Below are 21586 nucleotides of genomic sequence, written 5' to 3' on the forward strand. Positions count from 1 at the left end.
ATTGAGTTAGGCAGGTCTACTGCAGTGGCTTTGAAGAAACAAACAAACAGGCTAGTGGATGCAGCTACAAGGAACGTGTGAAAAGTCTGCGAGGAGGAGCTCCATGATTGCTGAACATCAGATGTGGATTGAACCTGTACCTGGGGAGGTGGAGAGTGGAAAAGAACAGTGAGCGTAGGTATAAGAGCTGTTACAGCAGGCTGTTCAAACACCAGCTCTCATCATACATCACAAAATCTGCTTTCTCTCTATAAAGCCAGAGTCTGCCACTACATTCAAACAAAAATAGCATGGTAGTAATTTTATTTACCAAATTTGAATCCCACCCTTCTGCCCCATCAGTATCACCAAGGCAGCGCTAAAGCAAGCATTATAAAAAACATCACAAAATCAATACACATTTAAAAGCAGACATTTACATTTGTATATGTACATAGGGTAATTTATAGGTGTAAATAATGTACATTTGTTTTAGCAAGTCCTCACTAAAATGGAGGAGATATGAACAGTTTCTATAGTAATGGTCCCAGCTCAGTGTTAAAAGTAGTTGGTCACTATCTGATCTATCTGTTGCGAGGGTTTAAACTGTATGACACTTGTAAAGCCTTCCAGTGATGTTTAGCTGCCAAAGAAGACCTAAAGAGGGATGTTCATGGCTTTTAAAAATGCATATTTATAATGTTTTCTCCTAAGGAAATACTTTCTGGTTTCTCCCCCACTTAGAGGGATTTTAATTTAAAACATTCACAGCTATATTTGACTTTAAGAGGAAAAGGTTTTGAGGGACATACAGAATAAGATAAATATTCTTGCCTGATTATTTAATAAGCGGTTACAAAATTAATAATCGAAGAGTGAAGTTTACCCTGGGTCAAAGACTCCTGGTGTGCGGCAAGTTGATCCAGAACAGGACTGCAACATCATTAGTCGATAGTTCATTTTTTCTAAGATTTCTTGATCTATTGTTTTTGCAATATTGTTTAGCTGATGTGGATCAGCAGTCAAGTTGTAAACTTCAACAAATACCTGCAGTTAAGCAAAGCAGGGCTGTAAGACATATTACGGGCTTAAAGTATTTTTCATTGAGCATCATTTTCCAGCACCAGAACTAATTTAAAACAAAGCATGAAGCTCTATCAATACAGTTAACTTTTTACCTGGAACAAGCCTAATGAAATCTGGTCACTAACAACAGCTATAGCCAGGCCTGGTTTTACACTTTACCCAAGTGTGGAAACATTGGGACTGATCTTCGATCAAGTTTTCACCAATTTAACAATATTCAGCTCAGATTAGGACAAATTCAGACCCATGTGAGGTCTATCGCTGGCCTGGTTTCAACTACATGGTGAAGCATTATCTTTAATTCTACAGAAATACTAATCTGAATATCCTTGTTATATAGGACAAGGAACAGTTAATTCATGTAGACACAAGATTGGTCAAGGAGCAGGCCCAGAACAAGAACTACTAGGCTTTTTTAGCTTTGATGTCACCATACTGATAGCAGATTGGTCTTTTAAGAGCTAGAAGTGTTCATGAAGCCAGGAGCCTATTTGGAGTTAAACTTTGCTTCTAAAAGGGAGAAGAGCAAGTCAGTAAAAACCTCTTAAAGCCAACTGTCTTGGATCTTTCTGGAAACCCATCTCCTCTGACACTCAGGTAGTTGCACAGATCCAATGTACAATGCCACCAACCCATCAGTTAGTCTTTACTACTATTTCAGCTGTACCCGCTAGATCAGGAACCACATTCTGTATCCTAGCTTTGTATTTAGCATTCATCGAGTGGCCTGGAAAAACAGTGATGCTTCCTCAGTTGACCACTGCTTGATGTAATATCCATTAGCTGCAACAGAGCACTGGCAGTACAGCCTGCTGCTGGTTATGGAAACTGAACATGGTCCTTATTCTCCCTTCTAGCCTTAAAGCTACTGGCTCTAAGCTGGGGCAGCCATGAACAATTCAATAACCAACACCCACTACTAGACAAAATACAGTTACCTGGCTCATGTTTACTCCACCGTTCTTTTTTAAAATTGTACCCTTATTATGTTAAGGCTATCTATGCTGAAACCATCTAAAATGCAGTTTTCAGAATGCATGCATTATGGATTTTAGTAGAGAGCACCAGTATGGTCACAAAAGATTCATTAAATGAGAGTAGGTAGGTCTGGCAGAGTGATGAGAGAATACTATGTTTTTTTACCTGCATTAGGTAACTACATGAATTTACATGATTAATTATCATGATGTACATGATTAATCTAATTCCAAAAGTGATTTATGCAAATCCAGGAACAAATATTTCCTCTTACAGAAACTCTCATACCCGTTATATTTTCTATGTATGTTGTACTGTGAGCAATGAAGGAATTAGGGGGCAACAGGAGGAGGAGGAGAGAAAGGTCTCTCAACAAATGGAGGCGCAACCAACACAGGAGGAGGGTGCATGGAAGAATGTGACCCACAGGAGCTGGAAAATCAGGAGCCATTCTGATCCGCTGTTGCTCAGAAATTGGTTCCAGGACCTCCCCATAGATTCTGATTCTGGAGCAGTGGAACAAGAGCTACCTTCCCAACGCTTGAAAGAAATTTCTCAGGCTCCTGTGCATGAGAGGACTTGAGTTTCCGCTCCCCAATTTAGGAAGAGGCGTGTTCTGGTAATTGGGGATTCCCTGCTAAGACGGGAAGAGTCTAAAGTGTGCCAACCGAACTTGTCCTCTCAAGAGGTCTTCTGTCTACCAGGTGCATGCATCCAGCATGTGACAGAAAGGGTAGGAAGACTCATCAAACCCATAGATTATTACCCCTTCTTGCTCATTCATGTGGGAACAACTTATATTGCCCAACACAGCCCAGAACGTATTAAAAGCTGGATATTTTTAGCCTGAGGAGAAGACAGAAGTGATATGATAACCATCTTCAAGTACTTGAAGGGCTGTCATAAAGAAGATGGTGCAGAGTTGCTTTCTGTTGCCCCAGAAGGTCGGACCAGGACCAACAGGTTGAAATTAAATCAAAAGAGTTTCCATCTATACATTAGAAAGAATTTTCTAACAGAGCAGTTCCTCAGTGGAACAGGCTTCCTCGGGAGGTGGTAAGCTCTCCTTCCCTGGAGGTTTTTAAGCAGAGGCTAGATGGCCATCTGTCAACAATGCTGATTCTATGACCTTAGGCAGATCATGACAGGGAGGGCATCTAGGCATCTTTTGGGCATGGAGTATGGGTCATTGGGAGTGTGGAAGGAAGGTAGTTGTGAATTTCCTGCATTGTGCAGGGGGTTGGACTAGATGACCATGGTGGTCTCTTCCAGCTCTATGATTCTAATTAGCATTAACACTATGTAGCAAAGAAGACACAGGAGAAGAATTACCTCCCGATCATCAAATTCACAGTACTGCAGATCCCACAAAGTTGAGAGTGTCCTTACACATGCATAAGTGTTGTTGTAAGCATCTTCACAAACACAATCTGGAAAACAATGCTGTAAAAACAAGTTGTTAGACTGAGCAGCACTTCACATAAACGAAAAGGGTATAGGGTGTGCATCTCTAACCCCACCAACTGACTCCTGAAATTATTTTCAAATTTACCTTAAACACAATGTGAGATATAAGAAGTATTAAGTCCTATGTCTAAGATAAAGCTCCTAATATTTCCAAACCCTCACAAGTTACATTCACTCTTATACTAAAAATGTAAAAAACAGTTTTCAGAAATACATACAGTGACACCAGGCCCAAGGGCCGGACAGGTAGGATCACTGCTGTTATGCCCTTCTCCTTGGTATTCAACCAAAACATCTGATCTCCAGGTCACATTTGCATCTCCTCTCTACAAGAAAGCAAACATTAATAGGCAGGTGATTTCCCCCCGCCCCCGTGAGCTCATGGAATGAATAGAATGTAAGCTTCTTATATAAAAGTGCTTCTAGCCATCATAATTGTAGAGATTAAGTTTTAACATGTGATAGCAGCAGAAAAAAGTAAATGTAAAGAAACCCAGAGCCATTACATCTTATAGTTTTGTGATGGAACATTGACACAACTTTAAACAACTCAAGTTAACCCAAGCCATACCTACTGAGGAACATTTTTATTACCTGAATCTCTTTGCTCTGGTTAGAACTCACCTAGAGTACTGTGTTCAGTTTTGGGCACCACAATTTAAGAAAGATGTAGACAAGCTGGAACGTGTCCAGAGGAGGGCAACAAAGATGGTGAGGGGTCTGGAGACCAAGTCCTATGAGGAAAGGTTGAAGGAGCTGGGTATGTTTAGCCTGAAGAGGAGAAGACTGAGAGGGGATATAACCATCCTCAAGTACTTGAAGGGCTGTCATATAGAGGATGGTGCCGAATTGTTTTCTGTTGCCCCAGAAAGGTCGGACCAGAACCAACGCGTTATAATTAAATCAGAAGAGTTTCCGTCTAGACATTAGGAAGAATTTTCTAACAGTTAGAGCGGTTCCTCAGTGGAACAGGCTTCCTCGGGAGGTGGTAAGTGCTCCTTCCCTGGAGGTTTTTAAGCAGAGGCTAGATGGCCATCTGTCAGCAATGCTGATTCTATGACCGTAGGCAGTTCGTGACAGGGAGGGCATCTTGGCCATCTTCTGGGCATGGAGTAGGGGTCGCTGGTGTGTGTGGGGGAGGTAGTTGTGAAATTCCTGCATTGTTTAGGGGGTTGGATTAGATGACCCTGGCGGTCCCTTTCAACTATGATTCTCCTAAAGGTGCTGTCTCTGCAAAAGTCACAAGTCAAATGTATACTCCATTGTGCATATGTTATGCCATTTTTGCACATCATAATATGAACTCTTCCTATGGTTTGACTTCTCTGAAATTTGTCCTGAACAGCATTTCTCTTCACTTCTCATTTTATGACAAGTTAGAGGGCCAAGCTGTATCAAGATTCCATCCCCTTTTAATTTAAAAGTAGTTTCTTGTAAAGAAATGTACCAATAATTCTTGTTAAAACAGAGTGAAAATATGAGCAAAGGAGAGGGGACACAGATGATAATCTACTTTATAAACTTACACTTAAAAAACCTCTGCATAAAAAACCCTGCAACATCAGAAGCAATTACAAGAATGCTCATTAATAGTCCAATATGTTTACTTACCAGTAGTGGTAACAGTGAGACCCCATCCATCTGTGTTTTATTTAGATCATAGCCTGCAATATCTAAAATAGTAGGTCCCAAGTCAATGTTTGCCACAAGCACCTAGAAGGCATGAGGAGAAAAAGTATTACAGATTTTCTAATTAAGACTCAAATGAAGAAGAGAACGGTACAAAAAACAAACAAACCAGCATTGGCTATCACATTAACTTCTGTCACTTGTACAACTTTCTACTGTATTCCAAAGAATTACAGGTATGTATTGCCAGAGGTCAGGAGAGCAGCTGAATGGCTAATTGTTCTTACCATTCCGTCTCCATAATAAATAATAATAATAATAATAATAATATATTTATTTGATTTTTTAAGCCACTCTATCCCAACAAGTCGGGCTCAGAGCAGCTTACAGCAACATTACACGATTAAAACCCAATATATAATTTAAACTAAAAAATCAGTTAAAATTGGCAGTGCCCTTTATTCATGACAGTAACATCAGTCCGCACACAGTATTTATAAATATTTTCAACAATAGAAGAAAAGGAGGCCAGCAGAATAGAAACGGTTGCTGTCCTCAACCATATGCCTGGTGGAACAGATCCGTTTTACACTTTCACTAACTATAGCTACCTCAGCGGGTATCTCTCTAAAAGTTAAGCTTTTATGGACTACTTTGCGCGCAAGAAACAACAGCTGTTCAGCAGATTTGGCAAGACGTGCTAGTAATTCCATGTTATATTACTGCAGGCTCTTACAGTGAAATTAAAATATAGTAAGAATTGAGTAACATTTTAGTCCCTTTTTGAAACCTCTGGTATGTAACACCTGTAATGGCACCTCTCTATAATGACCTGAAATGACTTGTATTATGTTGCCTCCTGAACTTCCTTAGTGTTCCCTAATGATTCTCACTGCCACCAAAGGCTCTCACCTTAGACTTCTTAGTTTAACCTGAAAAACAGGATGGCTTAGAATGACAGAACAGGCAGCGAGTGGGGGTGGCTGTGAGGCAAAAGGGGATCCTTTATTCTAAATAAAACTGCTGTTTTTAGTTAAACAGAAATAGTTTATTTAGAAGTACAACTTTGTAATGGTTTCAGTGTGTTTCAAAAGCATAATGGTTTCCTTGAGAATACAAGTTTCCTGGTTTCATCAGAGGTGTAGGTAATCTCTTTCCCCCCCCCTTAAATTTCCCTAACTTTGTAACCTAGTTACAAAGACTTATGTTCACCATTTGCCACTTAGGCTAATGCCTTCCACACAAGGAACACAGACTTCTCTCAATCCACAGCACCTCAATCTCTCTAACCCTGTGAAACAAACCCTGTGAACAAATCCAGTCAACCCCGCTCCCTAGGGTACAGCTACCATCCAAACATAACACACTTCACTCACTCATCCACCCCCCTTTTCTTACCTTAGAGGCCTACATTTTAAATCCCAGCAAACTCACATATAAAGCCCCAAATTAAAGCACAGAAATAAAACAGGCACAAAATATTTACACAGCAAAACATTACATGCACATTATCAACTCCACTAACAAATTCCTGAACATCTATTCTATGTTATGACTAGCACTTTTATGAAACCATACCCTAAAATGCATTGCACTGCTCACAAGAGCAGATTTATTTATTTATTTCTCCCCTGTGGGAACTCTACAGCAGCTTACAAAATACAAACAGCCATGTACCTTATTCGTCTGGTTGGGTTTGATTCCTGGTCCTCGAACCAACAATGGAACTTTAATGTCAAACTCATAGAGCTGACGTTTGTCAATAGGCAAAGAAAACTGGCCTAAGGAACGAAAGAGAGCAGAAATTTGGCATACATAATTTATAATAAAATCCTACGGTTAGCATGTTTTCATTCTTAAGGGAGAAATGGAGAATGACCTCTAGAGAAAAACATTTGAGTCATATCAGCCTGCCAGTGATTTTCAAGACCACAATCCATCCCACTTTCTTGATCAGATGGCTGTAATCCTTTCTGAAGGGATTCCAAATGCAAATGTGGAAGTACTTCGCAAAATGTAGTGTGTATATTATCATGACTAAAAAAGCTAAAAAAAAAAACCATCCCAAGATCATGATCACTTTGACTTCCAATATTAGGACAGGAGGAATATTAGAACCAGGAAGAAACATCCAGATTTACAGATAAATGAACAACACAGGACACTAATTTGGAGAAAAACTGATTAATTTCTCTAACTCCTCTTGCTTTTACATCTCTCCTGATAATTTCATTGTCAGTTTCCAGACACCTTAGCTTCCAGGGCTTCATGAAGGAAGTGGAAGCCAAAGCATTTAACTGAAGACATTTAAACCACTCAGTTTTGCCAACGACTTCTTTACCTGTATGAAAACCATTGTCAGATGTGAAAAAGATGTATGTATTATCCAGTTCTCCGCGGAATTGCAGCATCTTCACAAGTTTTTCTATCATATCATCCACTGATAGTAGAGTCTGCCACCTATATATGAACAGGATTATTCCTGTTGAAGCTTTATACAATTAATGGCAGGTACAGTCACTGAGACCCATTTCAGTTTGAAACAAAACACTGTTTTCAGAACTGAACTATTTTCCATCTCTGAAATGCAGAACACTGAAGAAATCATTGTGCTCTCATTCATCTGACCTAAGGTTAAACAAAGTCTACATTCTCACCTATAGGTCAGGCTAAGAACCCTTAAACTAGCTCAAAGTGTAACAGAGTGAAATCTTAACCAAACACCAAAAGGGATTATAGACACTACCTAGCTGTAAGGATATCTGCAGATTGTGCTAATCTGTCCACCACTAGGACTGTGAATATATCTTATGCCTTCTAAGTAACATACAGAGCAATCCAGAGTGGGGGAGGGCGGTGACATGCCAGCGGCCATAGACAATGCAGCCACCCCTGTGATGTTTTCCAGCTGGAAAAAAGGGAGGAAAATCCATTTAAAACTAAAAATCTGGAAAAAAAAACCATTCACTTTAGCGAGGCTACGCTAGCAAAATAGCTGAAGTACAAAACTGCAGTGTGAGGGGGCGTTCTCAGGCCGAAAGGAAGCTGCCCAAAGGCAGCTCCGCCCCAAGGAACACTGTGGGAATGCCTCCCAAGATGCCAGCGTGGGGAGAGACGGCAGGACAACACTGGCAGGGAGGCTGCGTCACTCTATGGGGCCGGTGTAAAAGTGCCCCTTATCATGGTGCAAAGGGGCACGCTGAAGTGGAGTTACGCCAGCTCCTAAGTGCATTCCCCCTCTTTAGGATAGATAGAATCTGTATTACTCAACAAACTTGGCCATTTGGATGACACTTTGGTAAGGACAAAGGAAGGGAGCGAGTTATACATCATGTTATACATATACATCATGACTGTACAAACTAAAAATCTGTTACCCAAAGGAGCCACCAAAAACATTTTTCAAAGCTTGTGTTTGACAGTGTTTGACATTACTTGGTCTCAGCTTTGCAAGAAAACCCAAACACATAGTAAACTTTCCTACCTTTTCCTAAAAGCGTCATCTAGGAATTGTATTGATGAATTAGTCATTGGAGTTTTTGCTTGCCTGATGAGCCAATGCTTATCCTGTGAGACACACATTAATTTTATTTTAGATTTGTACCCTGCCCTATGCTCAAGACTCCAAGTCAATAATTAATAATCATTACATATTAAATAATTAATAATTAGTACATATTAAACCACCAAAAAATCCTATGCAAACTCTTTTTATTTCTAGCCTTTAGATAGAATAGTATAAGAAGGGTTGTAGCCTCTGCACTTGTGGATTTTCCTCAATACTGAGCCCTTGGGAGAGGATCAGATATAAATCAAATGTTACCAAGTTGTAAGAAATGCAGAACTCTTCCAGTTAATAGCTACAGGCAAAAACACACACACAAAGCACAAATGCATCCAGGAGATTCAAGTTTCCTGTAATACAATAATCTAAATGGCATCTCTTTTTACGTTAAGTAATTGCTACTGCCTAGTTTATCAGTTTATTACTTGCTCCTTCCTCCTGATGTTGTATTCCTCTGAAGCAGTTTACTGCAAGAAGTCAAAATATGAGTTTTTATATTACGTAAACTAGTTTCGTCTACAAAAGGAATTTGGTCTAAAGAAACGTAATGGAAGCCCTAAAAGCTATGCTTTATTTTCCTTTAAATGAAAGCATATTGTCTCCACATGAGTTTATCACTGACTCAGACAAGGATTTCTTGGGTGGGTGGGGAAGGAGCCACCAGAGCCTGAGGAAGACCTTTAACACTACAAAACCAGCACAACAGCAGAAGCCGAAAAACAGAATACACTGGGCACTTGAGACAGATCTTATTCATCTCATCATATGAGCGGGAGTGTTACGTGGCCTTCATTTTCATCTAGAGATTGCATGAGCTGTACCAATCTAATCTGGAGTTAAGAACATTCATGTGTGTCTGTTTTTCAGAGAGAACTGTGTGCAACTCCTTGTCTCATAGTAGACTATCCATCAGTAACGGAAGGACAAATAACTTTCAAGACACTTCAGTTAGCAACACAAGAAGAAGGTGGAATGCCATTTTAGTGCAACACTGGCTACGTGATGATCACTATGAAGAAGATACTCGGGAGCATTGTTTTCTTGTAACCAAACATGATAAGGAATCTTCAAACTAATACCTTTACAGTGAAACACTATGCAGAGTTACTTGAGTCTGATATTGGAATGTGGAAGCTCCTTGATGCTATAGAATAACATGCTATATGGGGCATACATTAAGCCCCCCCTCACTCATGTAAGGCTTTCTTGTCCTTTGCCAGGATGCTGACCACTTCTACTTTTAGCTTCAGATTACTCAGATCCACTTCAAACTGTTATCTCCTATATTCTACATACCCAATTGCATTATAAAATCAAACATACATTTGGAACCTAAGAGCTCAAAATACAGAATAAAAACCACCATGCTTATCCCATTTACAAATCACATTTCTAAGTCATTACTGAAACATGGAAAACTCCACAGGCTCACCAATGAAGGACTTGCATTTTACACCCAGTATTGTATTTATTTATTTAATATCTCACCTTTCACCCTGCTGGGGACCCAAAGCAGCTTACATCATTCTCCTCTCCTGTTTTAACCTCACAACAACCCTGTGAGGGAGGCTAGGGTGAGAGTATGTGACTGACCCACGGTCATAACTTTTTCTCAACTCCATTACTTGCTTCCAACAATGTCAATTTATTTGAGAGGGATTAAAAATCCATACCTTTCCATGAATATTGAAATTACTGTTTCTTGGAGCACTGACATTCTGGAAGCTCTTCTTATACTGAGGAGCAGCTACCCAAGGTGAATGTGGTGCTGGAGTTGCTATCATCATGAAGAAAGGCTCAAAGTTGGATTTATATTCCAGAAAATCCAAGGACATGTTGGCCTGAACACAAAGATCAAAGTTCTAAATTCAAGTAGTATTATTAAAATTGTGGTCCAAACAGTCCAATGATTCTACTGTCTTTATACTTATCTCACAATATAAGTAAACACTTTCTTAAAGCATGGCATGCTAGTATCCACCTGTGGGAGAAAGGAGTCTTCACTCCTTCAAACATTTATGCTTACTGCACTCTACTTTAAGCAGCCACTATTTGTCCAAAAATAAACTGCCCTTTATGTTTGAAGCAAGTTAAATGTAAAAATGCTTCTGAGTATTATAGCACTATGAAAACTGAATTTCTTGTTTAGATTTTACCTTTTGGCACCTTACTGTTTTCAATAACAATTTAAAAGAGATTTAGTTATAATTCTAAAATTTAAAAAACCTTTTAGTTTATGAGAATCATGCTGCAAAGAACAATAAATCCAAAATATTGTCGAAGGCTTTCACGGTCAGAGTTCATTGGTTCTTGTAGGTTATCCGGGCTGTGTGACCGTGACAGAGACACTGTCCTTCAGTGTTACTCCTCTGAAGATGCCCACCACAGCTGCTGGCGAAACATCAGGAAAGAAAATACCAAGTCCACGGTCACACAGCCCGGATAACCTACAAGAACCAATAAATCCAAAGTTTATTGTGCAAAAGTCCAAATGGTCCTTTACATTATAGAGAACTCTGAAAATTCGATTTCATTACAGCAAATTCAAACAAGAACAGCGGTCTTACAGAATCCCCCAAAGCAAGATAGACTATAGATTTTGGCTGATATTCCAGGTACAGCAACTCTCAAATCTAATTTGTTACCATATATTCAGTTTAGACTTCATAGATATTCTTGTGATGGTTAACACTGTGTTAATTTTTCACAAATATTTTGGTATAACATAGTTAAAATATTAATGTATTTTACATGCATTCTGACATGGTATCTGGTGTATACTCAGGAAGCATAAGTTGCTCCTGTTATGAATATGCTGCTGATCATTATCTGAAATAAAGGCAGTGTCTATGGATGAAAGATGACTTTACAACTACAGCAGTTAGTTTACATGACATTTGCTTCTGTAGAAAAAGTAAACGTAGCATATAAGCAAGTCCCAGTGTCTAAAACTTCAAAAGTATCAAGAACTTATTTGTTATGGATTGGTACCAAGTACTTGTCTAATGGTTTATAACTATTACTTCAAAACATCCTCTTGAATTCTAAACCAGCCTCCCCCATATCTTTTATAAGGGGCAACCACTGCAACTGTAAATTTGCAAATGTATGAAACTTCATTTTCAAGCCCTTCTGCTTGCCCCCAACATTTCAGTTTTAACAAGAACTAGGAGCCCTCACATAGGCTCAATTCATACATCGCAGCAACCATGATTTGTACATATCATAGTTTAGAACCCAAGGCATGAGCTTCCAAACATACATACAGATCAGGATTTAGAGCTGCTTATCTGCAATGGCCCTAACTGTGGTCTAGCAATTCAAACATCCTTTACTAAGGTTTGGAGTCATCTGAATAGAGCCTCAACATGAAGAACTGAGAGAAAGGAAGAAAACAGGGTAAGGCTTGTGTTAACACTATACAAATGAATCTGAATAAAGCAGAGTAAGCCAGGATTGCACCACAAGGCTGGCTCACAAAGTTTGTTTACACTCAAGAACTTGATTCACTGGATTTCCTGTTAAATAGGTTGAACTACTTGCATAATGCTAAAGCTAAGACAGTCAGGGAACCAAGCAGAAATGTGCTTTACAGAGCAACAACTGAAAAATTCTCACCAGTACATCTGTCAGGTAATCGACACTGTAGTTCTCACCATGCTTCCGTGCTTTCCCGTTTACTGAAAGTGTGTAATTGTAGTACTTTGAATTTTTTTCCTGAGGAAGACAACCAAAGCTACTTTACATGCATTAAAAATAGCCAATAGGATCACTGCAGTCCTCTACAAATTGTACTGCACTGCATATTCAGTTATAAATAAGGTGGCGTGATTGTAATGTATCAAAGTCTGATGAAAACATTTAAGTTTCCAGAAATAAATATTAAAGTATTATATTAAATTTTAAATCTCATTTCTCCATGTTTGTTACCATCATTCTAGAAGTATGTTGTGTGTGTGTGTGTGTAAACTGCCGTCAAGTCGCAGCCGACTTATGGCGACCCCTTTTTTGGGGTTTTCATGGCAAGAGACTAACAGAGGTGGTTTGCCAGTGCCTTCCTCTGCACAGCAACCCTGGACTTCCTTGGTGGTCTCCCATCCAAATACTAACCAGGGCTGACCCTGCTTAAATTCTGAGATCTGACGAGATCAGGCTAGCCTGGGCCATCCAGGTCAGGGCAGAAGTATGTTAACATTCCATAAAATTAAGATTTTTAAAATACATGTAAGTAAGCAAGCCAGAACTATTTGACACTTACTAATGCATACCAGAAACTCCATCCAGGAGGAACATGGCCAATTCCCCCAGCATCTTCTGCTCCATACTGAAAGAATCAAACATTAAATGAGCCACTAGCATGATTCTTCCAACTAAGTGTAACTCACGGATGGCAAGTTTAGTGCCTCACACGTTAATTTATCATTTAAAACAGAAGGAAATAGAAGGATTGTGTTCTTTATTGTGGGGTTTTTATAACCATCTGTGTTAAAGAACAGAACTGCACAGTTTGCAGACATATTAAACCAGATCCATACGCAAACACATTTGCTTTTGAGTTTTCAGCAAGCTAAAATGCTGCCGCTATGCTGCTTGCCAGACTATAACCAGCTACATCCCATACATATGGGCTTACAAAGCTATCAAAATGATGTGTGGTGATTTCTGTTTGGCTGCTAGCTCTCACACACATGTAGAACGACTGTAGCCTTCAATATATAAGACAGATGTAGATAAGGCAATAATTGGTTCCTGCCCTCCCCTTCCCTCAGTAGCTACTTCTGACCCCCCAGATACTCAAAGCCTCCAGAATTTTGTAGATCTAAAAAGCTACAGAGCCTAGGAATCTGCAGCCAGGAGGAGAATCTCAGGTTTCTGTGCTGGTACTTTGTTATTAATCTATTTTAGCCATTCTGGACAATTGTAATAAATCATACCATCCTTTTCATGAAAACTGAATTCTTATTCTATGTGTTTTGTAAGGAATCCCTTAAAATACACAGAAGCAATCTTAAAATGAATTAAATTTCTCTACGAGCTATACACAAGTAAAACTTTTTTTAAAAGATCACTCAGGTAACATCTTGCATAGTACATAAAACGATACCTCATTCAAGTATTTCCCAGCAAAGAAGGTCTGATAGCCACACATAGACTTGAGAATAGCTGGGAAGGTATTCGGTTCCTGCATCTTCTGCCAAGATTTGCTGCTGCAATTTCCCTCCAAAGTGTTATTGACAACATGGTGATTATGTGGATATTTTCCTGTTAAAATGCTGGCTCTGCTGGGACAGCACAATGCACTGGGTACATACTAGAAAACAAAATTAAAGAACATGGGAATAAGCTAAGTGATAGTCAGAAATGCCACTAACAACAACAGAGGGCCAAATAACCCATCAGTAAGGCAGAAAAGGGGGGCACCCCTCAAATAAGGGAGATTCTGCATAATTAGAAGCCTCCCCAGATAAGTAGGAAAATATTCATTTGTAAATTTAAAAAGAAAAAATCCAACACATAGCCTGATGCTAAAGGTGGCACAGAATGCTAGGAGCAGGTGAGTATTAAAGGTAGAAGAACAAGTACTACAGCAATGAATCAATAAACCAGCCTGCTCAACCTTCTAATAATTTATAGAAACTTGAGTCAGGGAGAAATTTCCTAATGCTTTATTCCTACCTGATTCCTTGTTGGCCTCCAACTTGTCTTCCATATAATAGTCTAGCCTTTTCTGATACTAGATTATGTGCAAAGGAACATACAATCCATACTGTATTCAGTGTACAACCCCCCAGGACTCGCAAGCAGGTCCAGCAATTCTTGGGGTTCGTGAATTTTTATAGAGGTTTTATCCAGGATTTTGCCAAAATAGCCTTGCCAATCACCCATCTGCTTAAAACCAAGGGGAAGGGGCAGGAGGCTACCTTTGCACAATACCAAGTACCTTGGACTGATCGGTGTCAGGCGGCATTTGAAACTCTGAAGGAGAGCTTTACTTCCGAGCCCAGATTGTTCTAAGCCTTTCACCCTTCAAGTAGAAGCCTCGGAGAAGGCAATGGGAGGTGCGCTCCTTCAGAGGGATGACCAGGGGGTGCTTAAACCCTGTGCCTATTTTTCTAGGAAATTCTCCGGCCCTGAGCTAAACTGGCCGACTGGGGTAAAGGAAGCCATGGCTATTAAGCATGCCCTTACGGTCTGGCGGCAGTTCCTGGAGGGGGCGGCTGAACCTTTTGAGGTCTGGACGGATCACCGGAATCTTGAGGCTATATTAGGTCAGCGAAAGCAATCGGCTAAACAGCTGCAATGGGCAGATTTTTTCTCCAAGTTCCGTTTCACCATTAAACACATGCCCAGGAAGGAAAACTGCCTGGCCGATGGGCTGTCCCGGATGCCGCAATATGAATGTAGAGACGAATGGCCAGTGGGGTGCCTCTTTACACGAGAACAACTGGGTTTAACTCCGGAGGGGAGTAGCGCAGGAGTTCTAACCAGAGCCCAAACCCGCACAGCGGCAACAGAGTCAGTTCCGGATTCCTCTCGGTGAGGGCTGTCCCTGCTCCCCCATTCCTGACGGTCCCAGGGGATCCTCCGGACACAGGGGAGGGGAGGGGGTCCTCTCAGCGAGAGCAGGGAGACAGGGCGGAGGAGCCAGTCCCAATCTCCCCTCAGGAGTCGGCTGCCTCTACCTTCCGCTCCGTGGCAGTCCCGGAGGACCTTCCAGAAGACGTCACACGACGGTGGGGGGAGGCTCTTCAGCGGGAGCGGGGAGATAAGTCTCTTCCATCCCAAGTTCTGGACGGGAATGGTGCCCACAAGGATAAACACTATGTCCCACTGGAGCTGCGGCGAGAGGTGTTGGAATGGAGCCACAGTTCCAAAATGGGGGGACATTTCGGGTTCGTGAAGACCTTGCACCAAGCAAGAAGGCAGTTCTGGTGGCCGGGAATGCGCCAGGACATCGATGTGTTCATTAAATCCTGTCCCGTGTGTGCAACGAGCAAGCGCTTAATGGGAAGTCTCCTGGATTGTTAAAACCTCTAGAGACCCCTGAAGCACCCTGACGGGTATTCGGGATGGATTTCATAACTGACCTCCCATCTAGCCAGGGGAAGACGGTTCTGTGGGTGATCATGGATCTCTTCTCGAAACAAGTTCATCTCGTTCCGTGCGATGGAATGCCCTCTGCACACAAACTGGCTCGCTTGTTTGTGCACCAGGTCTTCAGATTACATGGCTTCCCACGGAAGGTCGTGAGTGACAGGAGGTCCGTTTTCATGTCTAAGTTTTGGAAAGCGTTTTTGGGACTTGTGGGTGTGCAGCAGGGCTTGTCTTCGGCCTATCACCCGCAGACAGATGGGCAGACCGAAAGGGTTAACGCTGTAGTCGAATGCTACATGCGCTGTTTTGTGAATTACCACCAGGACAATTGGGTTGACCTGCTGCCTTTGGCAGAATACGCCTATAATAACCCGGTACACTCTGCTACTGGTATAAGCCCGTTCAAAGCGGTCTACGGGTTGGAATTCGGGCCTTTGGGGGCTGTACCTTCCCCCGCCGGGCGGCGACCCCCCCAAGGTGTCAGTGTGGGCCAATACAGTGAGGAACACTTGGCCCTGGCTTGTAAAGAATTTGGAGCAGGCAAAGGAGAGATACAAGGCGCAGGCAGACAAACACAGGGCACCCCAAAGGGAATTAAAGGTCGGAGGGAAGGTTTACCTCTCCACCAAAAATCTCAGGTCTTTATGTCGGTGCAAGAAACTGAGTCAAAAATTTGTGGGGCCGTTCTCCATCTCCCGGGTTATCAATGAGGTTACTGTGGAGTTGGAACTGCCAAAAACCTTACAGGGGGTGCACCCAGTATTCCATGTGAGTCTGTTAAAACCTTTTATATCAGCACCGGAATGGCACCCTGAACCCGTAGCTGCGACCCCAATTATGGTGCAAGGGGAACAGCACTTTGAGATCTCCAAGGTGTTAGATTCTCGGGTGCGAAGGGGCCAGCTGGAGTATCTCGTGCATTGGAAATACCTGAACTCCAGCCATGATGAATGGGTGTCCGCTATGCACGTAAAGGCCCCCACCCTGGTGGTGGAATTTCATCTGCACTACCCCGCCAAACTGAGAAAATCTGGGGAGGGGTCTTTGGGGAGGCGGAGTGTCAGCGAGGGCACCCAGTCGGACCCGGGATGAGCAAGCTCCGTGCTCTTCCCACCTCCTCCCGGTCTTGTTAGAAAGTTCCCTTCAGTTTGGGAGGAGGGGACGAAAGCCGGAGACAGTAACACTTCCACTTCAAAGCCTTCCTATTGTAAATCAACTATCTGTTCTCAAGGTGTCAATTCTGCCAGAACCCTGGCACCTCTAGAAGCTTGAAAGAAACCTGATGTTTTGCATTTCAAAGATTACGTGTAATCAATTCTACTGTGTGTTCTCTATATAGTTAGCCTGTATCCTTCCCATTGGCATTCTAACCTTAAGTTTGTATAGAGCTACTGACCCGTTTGCTTTCTTAATAAAACTTTTTAAAACTCTCTGCAACGTGGAGTTTACTATTGCTGTAATGCAACGTGGTACTAAACTCTGACAACATAGCTCTATTGCCTGGGGAACTGGTGCAAAGCAACTGCTGTCCATAAAAAGCAACTATAAGATTATGGCCGAGCAAGGATTTGAGACCCAGTGTCCACAGCTTAAGATCACAATGCCCATTGTACATGGAGGAATATCCTCTAGCAAATATAATGACCATCAATTCAAAACAAGATTATCAGCTGACAAATTATGTAAATACACGACACAGTGAAGAGTTTCAAAAAAATTGGAAATTACATAGTGCATATATTCCCTAAAAAATGAAATGAAAAAAAGTTTAGTTACAAGGCTATATCAAATAAATTAAGTAAAAAGTATATATTGAAATTCAGTTATTAATTAATAAGAGATTATAAATGAGATAGTAAACTTAAGTTTAATTATTATGTCAGTATACGGTATATAATCATCTCAATGATCTTATATCAAGTAGTACATATCTAATGTGACTAAGCAAGTAGTCAAATATAGGGAAGATTATAATATGGGAACAAAATTGGTTATGTCCACCGAGGAAAAGCTTATATTATTAATTTGTTGTAGATTTCAAGTCTATAGAGTTTATGTATTGTGAAATTTGAAAATAAAAACACTTTAAAAAAACCAAGATTATCAAGTAAACAAATGTGTAAGGAAATCAGAGAGCCAGGTATAAAGATGGGACACAGCAGGACCCAATCCCAGCTCCTAGAATATTTTATGGCACTTCTCAACTATGAACCAGAACAGAATGCCGAGTGCCTTTTCTGCTTCTCTGTCCCATTGGATGAGACACAGAGAACATGGAGATTAGCAACACAGCACTAAGGTGCCGGCACCAGCATCTCTCTATGCCTTGCGGCACAACTGAATTTCCACCATGACACATTTGAGAAGTAGCATTTTTTTAAAAGGGTTTTTTCTCCCTCCCATAAAAAAAGGTGATCTAATCCCTGACTGGTTCAAAAAGTTCATACTATCATACCTAGGAAAGAACATAATTTCCACCTGATGTTGTGTGATGTGTGTGTAAAGTGCCTTCAAGTCGCAGCCGACTTATGGCGACCCCTTTTGGGGTTTTCATGGCAAGAGATTAACAGGTGGTTTGCCAGTGCCTTCCTCTGCACAGCAACCCTGGCCTTCCTTGGTGGTCTCCCATCCAAATACTAACCAGGGCTGACCCTGCTTAGCTTCTGAGATCTGACGAGATCAGGCTAGCCTGGGTTATCCAGGTCAGGGCATGTTGTATGATAGCTCTGTCCATACTTTCATAAATTATGCTCAGATCACCTCCTTTCCTAATCCTTTAGGTTTTCTTATTGGATCTATTTAAAAAAATTACATTTGCTTGTATTGTTCACAAATGCATGTCTTGATTTCAGTACTTACAGCATTGGAGAAGCTTATCCCCATCTCTGCAATAAGGGTATTGGTCTTTTTCAGTGGTGTCTGCAATACAGAATGTATGTATAAATAACTACAGATGTGGAAGACTTTGGAAGACTAATGCAGTTCAGATTTCTTCCCCCTGTGCCTGCATTGAATACCACAACTATTCTAGTTAGTTACATTTGTTGTTCTTTAATTAAACATCAAAACATTTTATATACTGAGTTAAAGGTTTAGTCATTTAGAACATTTGTACTCCACTTATGCAACTTATGCAACACTAACAGTGTAACCCTATGTAGAGTTAATTCAGTCCAAGCCCATTTATTGAACTTGGTTCGGAGTAACTCTGCACAGGGTTGCTCTGAAAATTGCTTTGGGTTTGCTTTATGCCAGCTAGAAAAGGCTCCTTCAAGGACTGGTACTCCTTACCCTAAAAACAGATTTTCCAAGTCTGCCTTCCATTTTAATTCAGAAAAAAAAGAACAGCTCTACATAAGTTAAAAAGCAACATTTCAGTCACTGAAATTCTTCTTGCATGAATTGGTAATCTAATCTCTGTAATTTGAGCTCACCTTGTGTAACCACTAAACAGCTAGCATTAATAGTTTGCTACAGTTCCCAAGTGTTACGGTTGCTATGCTTTTAATAAAAGTAACCAATAAAGAGCAACCTTTCCTCCTACTCAAGTCACCTAAAACCAAATACAAAAACCTCTTATAAAACTAAGTATACAGTATATCATAACATTTAGTAAACTTTGAAAAAAATTTTAAGTGCCATCTTCCATTGCTAAAGTGAGACCAGTCAAAAGAGTAAATGATCCAGAGTGTACTGATCACTCCCAACTCATGAATAAGAGATAAGAACTGTACGTAAACATATAAAGGAGGACAATTTAAACTAGTTCTTATTAAATCCCAATTTAACAGTTTAACAATTTAACCCTATGTACCAGACTAGCAGTTAAAGTTTTTGTGAAATGAGGCAACTTTCAAATCTATAGTTCAACTTCCAAAATGCTGGAAATGCTCCCCCCACTAGTCCATTCTGGGTTCTGTCAAGCAGACATGCATTGGGAGGTCTTGGTTAAAATACAGATTCTCAGACATGGCAGAGGGGGCTTAAATCAGTACTACAGTGTGTGCACTATACCTTTGCTGTTTTCCTGACTTGAAATGTCCCCAGGTATACAAGTGGCCCATCAGTACAGGGCAAAATAGCAGTTTCTCAGGGTAAGGAGAAAAGTGTTTGAACAGACCTAGGAAATGCTTACTGTATAGTTAGGTCCTAAACGTTTCTCTTTCATGTTCAAGTCATACTCTCACGCTATGACAATCCAGCATGACCAGTGTAGGCAATGGAAGGGCATTTCCAGCACATCATTAAAGATAGGTGATGTTAAGTATGTCACCATGCATTACCCAAAAACTTTCATTAACAAGGGAAACAGAAGCAAGAACAGTCAGGACTTTCAAAATATCACTGGTGATGTAACTTATTGTGTTACATTTATCGGGCTAGCACCGGGGCACCAGGAAGTTGTGGATAAAACCTGTGTGTACGCTCCCATATGCAGCATTCAGCTTCCAGCATTCCACTGCGTGCAAACACACCCCTCTTTTTGAGCGTTTGTGGCAACATACCAGAAGCTAAACCCTGTCATCAACCAATTCACACAATCCCATCTAAACACACACCCAGTTCCCTGAAGGCTAGAAGCCAACATTGGCAAGTGTTCCAAGTCCTTTCCCTAGAACTACCAGGCGCTTGAGCACGGACCTCAAGCACCTGCACAACAAATCCCTTTCTACACATTGGCCATTTATTCATGGAAGGTTTTGCCTCGGAGTTGCCACTCTTTAGATGCACTTTTTCCCCATCCGAATTCTCAAAACTCTGCACTGGGGGCTTATTGTTGAGTTTTGAGAATATGGATGGGGAAAAAGTGCATCTAAAGAGTGGCAACTCCGAGGCAAAACCTTCCATGAATAAATGACCTTAGTCTCGCAAAGGTTGGCTAAGAAAAGGAGAGGCCCTGTACCCCACGCATCCCGGTGCACCATCGCCGCCGGTTCCAATGTAATTCCAAAAAGCGTGATTACTCCGGAGGAGGACTGAAAGCTCAGAGAGGCCGGGACCTCTGACTACGCAGCCCAAAGGGCAGAGAAAGGATCCCCCCCCCCCAGCAAAGCGTTCATACCCCCGACCCGGGCCTCAGCCATGACGGGGCTACTTGACCTCCCACCTCGCCGAGTTTGCGAAAGCCTCCTCCGCCCCTCGCGGCGCTTCCCCGCCCCCCTCTCCCCACGGGCCCCTTCACGCGGACACCCAAACAAAACCCAAACAGGCGCAGTTACCATTCCGCCGAGGCAGGCGTCCTGGTCGTCTGTCACGATCAACACCACGTTGGGCTTTCGCGCCCTGTGGGCGCCGGCGCTGAAACCGAGCAGGGCCAAGAGCAGCGAGAGGGGCCCGGCGAAGGCTGCGGAGGGAGCCATCCTGCCCCCGGGGCTGGCGGCGGCGGCGGCGGGCGAGACAGTCACGAGAAAGGGAGAGAAATGCGCACGTCCAGCCCCCCCCCCTCCTTCTTAGGCTGTGTTAGGAGGGAGGGAACGCCGAAGGAGGCGGTGTCACGTGACCGGCACCCTTACCCCAGCAGCTCTATGTCCCGCCCACTGGCTCTTATTGCTCTCAATTTCCGCCGTCGCTCCAATGCCTGCCTCGAGTCACCTCCCACAGGCGAAGCTTCGTGCGCTGGGGGCGGCCCCTGGGCGATTCCGTAGTTTAGTAGCTGTGCTTAATTATCCCTAGCTTTTTTTTTGAGGGGGGGGGAACGGGGGGATTCAGCTCTGGAACACTGAAGTATTAAATCCTTGTCATAAGGTTTCGACAAGGGAACTCTAGTGTGTGTGTAAAGTGCCGTCA

At 41.8% G+C, this 21586-nt stretch overlaps 1 protein-coding gene across 1 annotated transcript; it reads right to left on the reverse strand.

Annotated features, from left to right (window-relative positions):
• Window positions 1–21159, reverse strand: GNS (glucosamine (N-acetyl)-6-sulfatase). The gene is made up of 14 exons (XM_056847205.1): window positions 21019–21159; window positions 18659–18718; window positions 13809–14015; window positions 12963–13028; window positions 12323–12421; window positions 10378–10545; window positions 8624–8706; window positions 7481–7599; window positions 6817–6920; window positions 5122–5223; window positions 3729–3836; window positions 3376–3486; window positions 866–1026; window positions 1–140 (listed from the first exon to the last, which is right to left on the reverse strand). Exons 1-14 carry the CDS (start codon window positions 21157–21159, stop codon window positions 65–67), a joined length of 1605 nt encoding a protein of 534 aa, XP_056703183.1. The 3' UTR covers window positions 1–64.
• Window positions 21160–21586: the final 427 nt, after the last annotated feature.

Source organism: Euleptes europaea, chromosome 3 (genome assembly GCF_029931775.1).
Source record: "Euleptes europaea isolate rEulEur1 chromosome 3, rEulEur1.hap1, whole genome shotgun sequence".
NCBI classification, from domain to species: Eukaryota; Metazoa; Chordata; class Lepidosauria; order Squamata; family Sphaerodactylidae; genus Euleptes; species Euleptes europaea.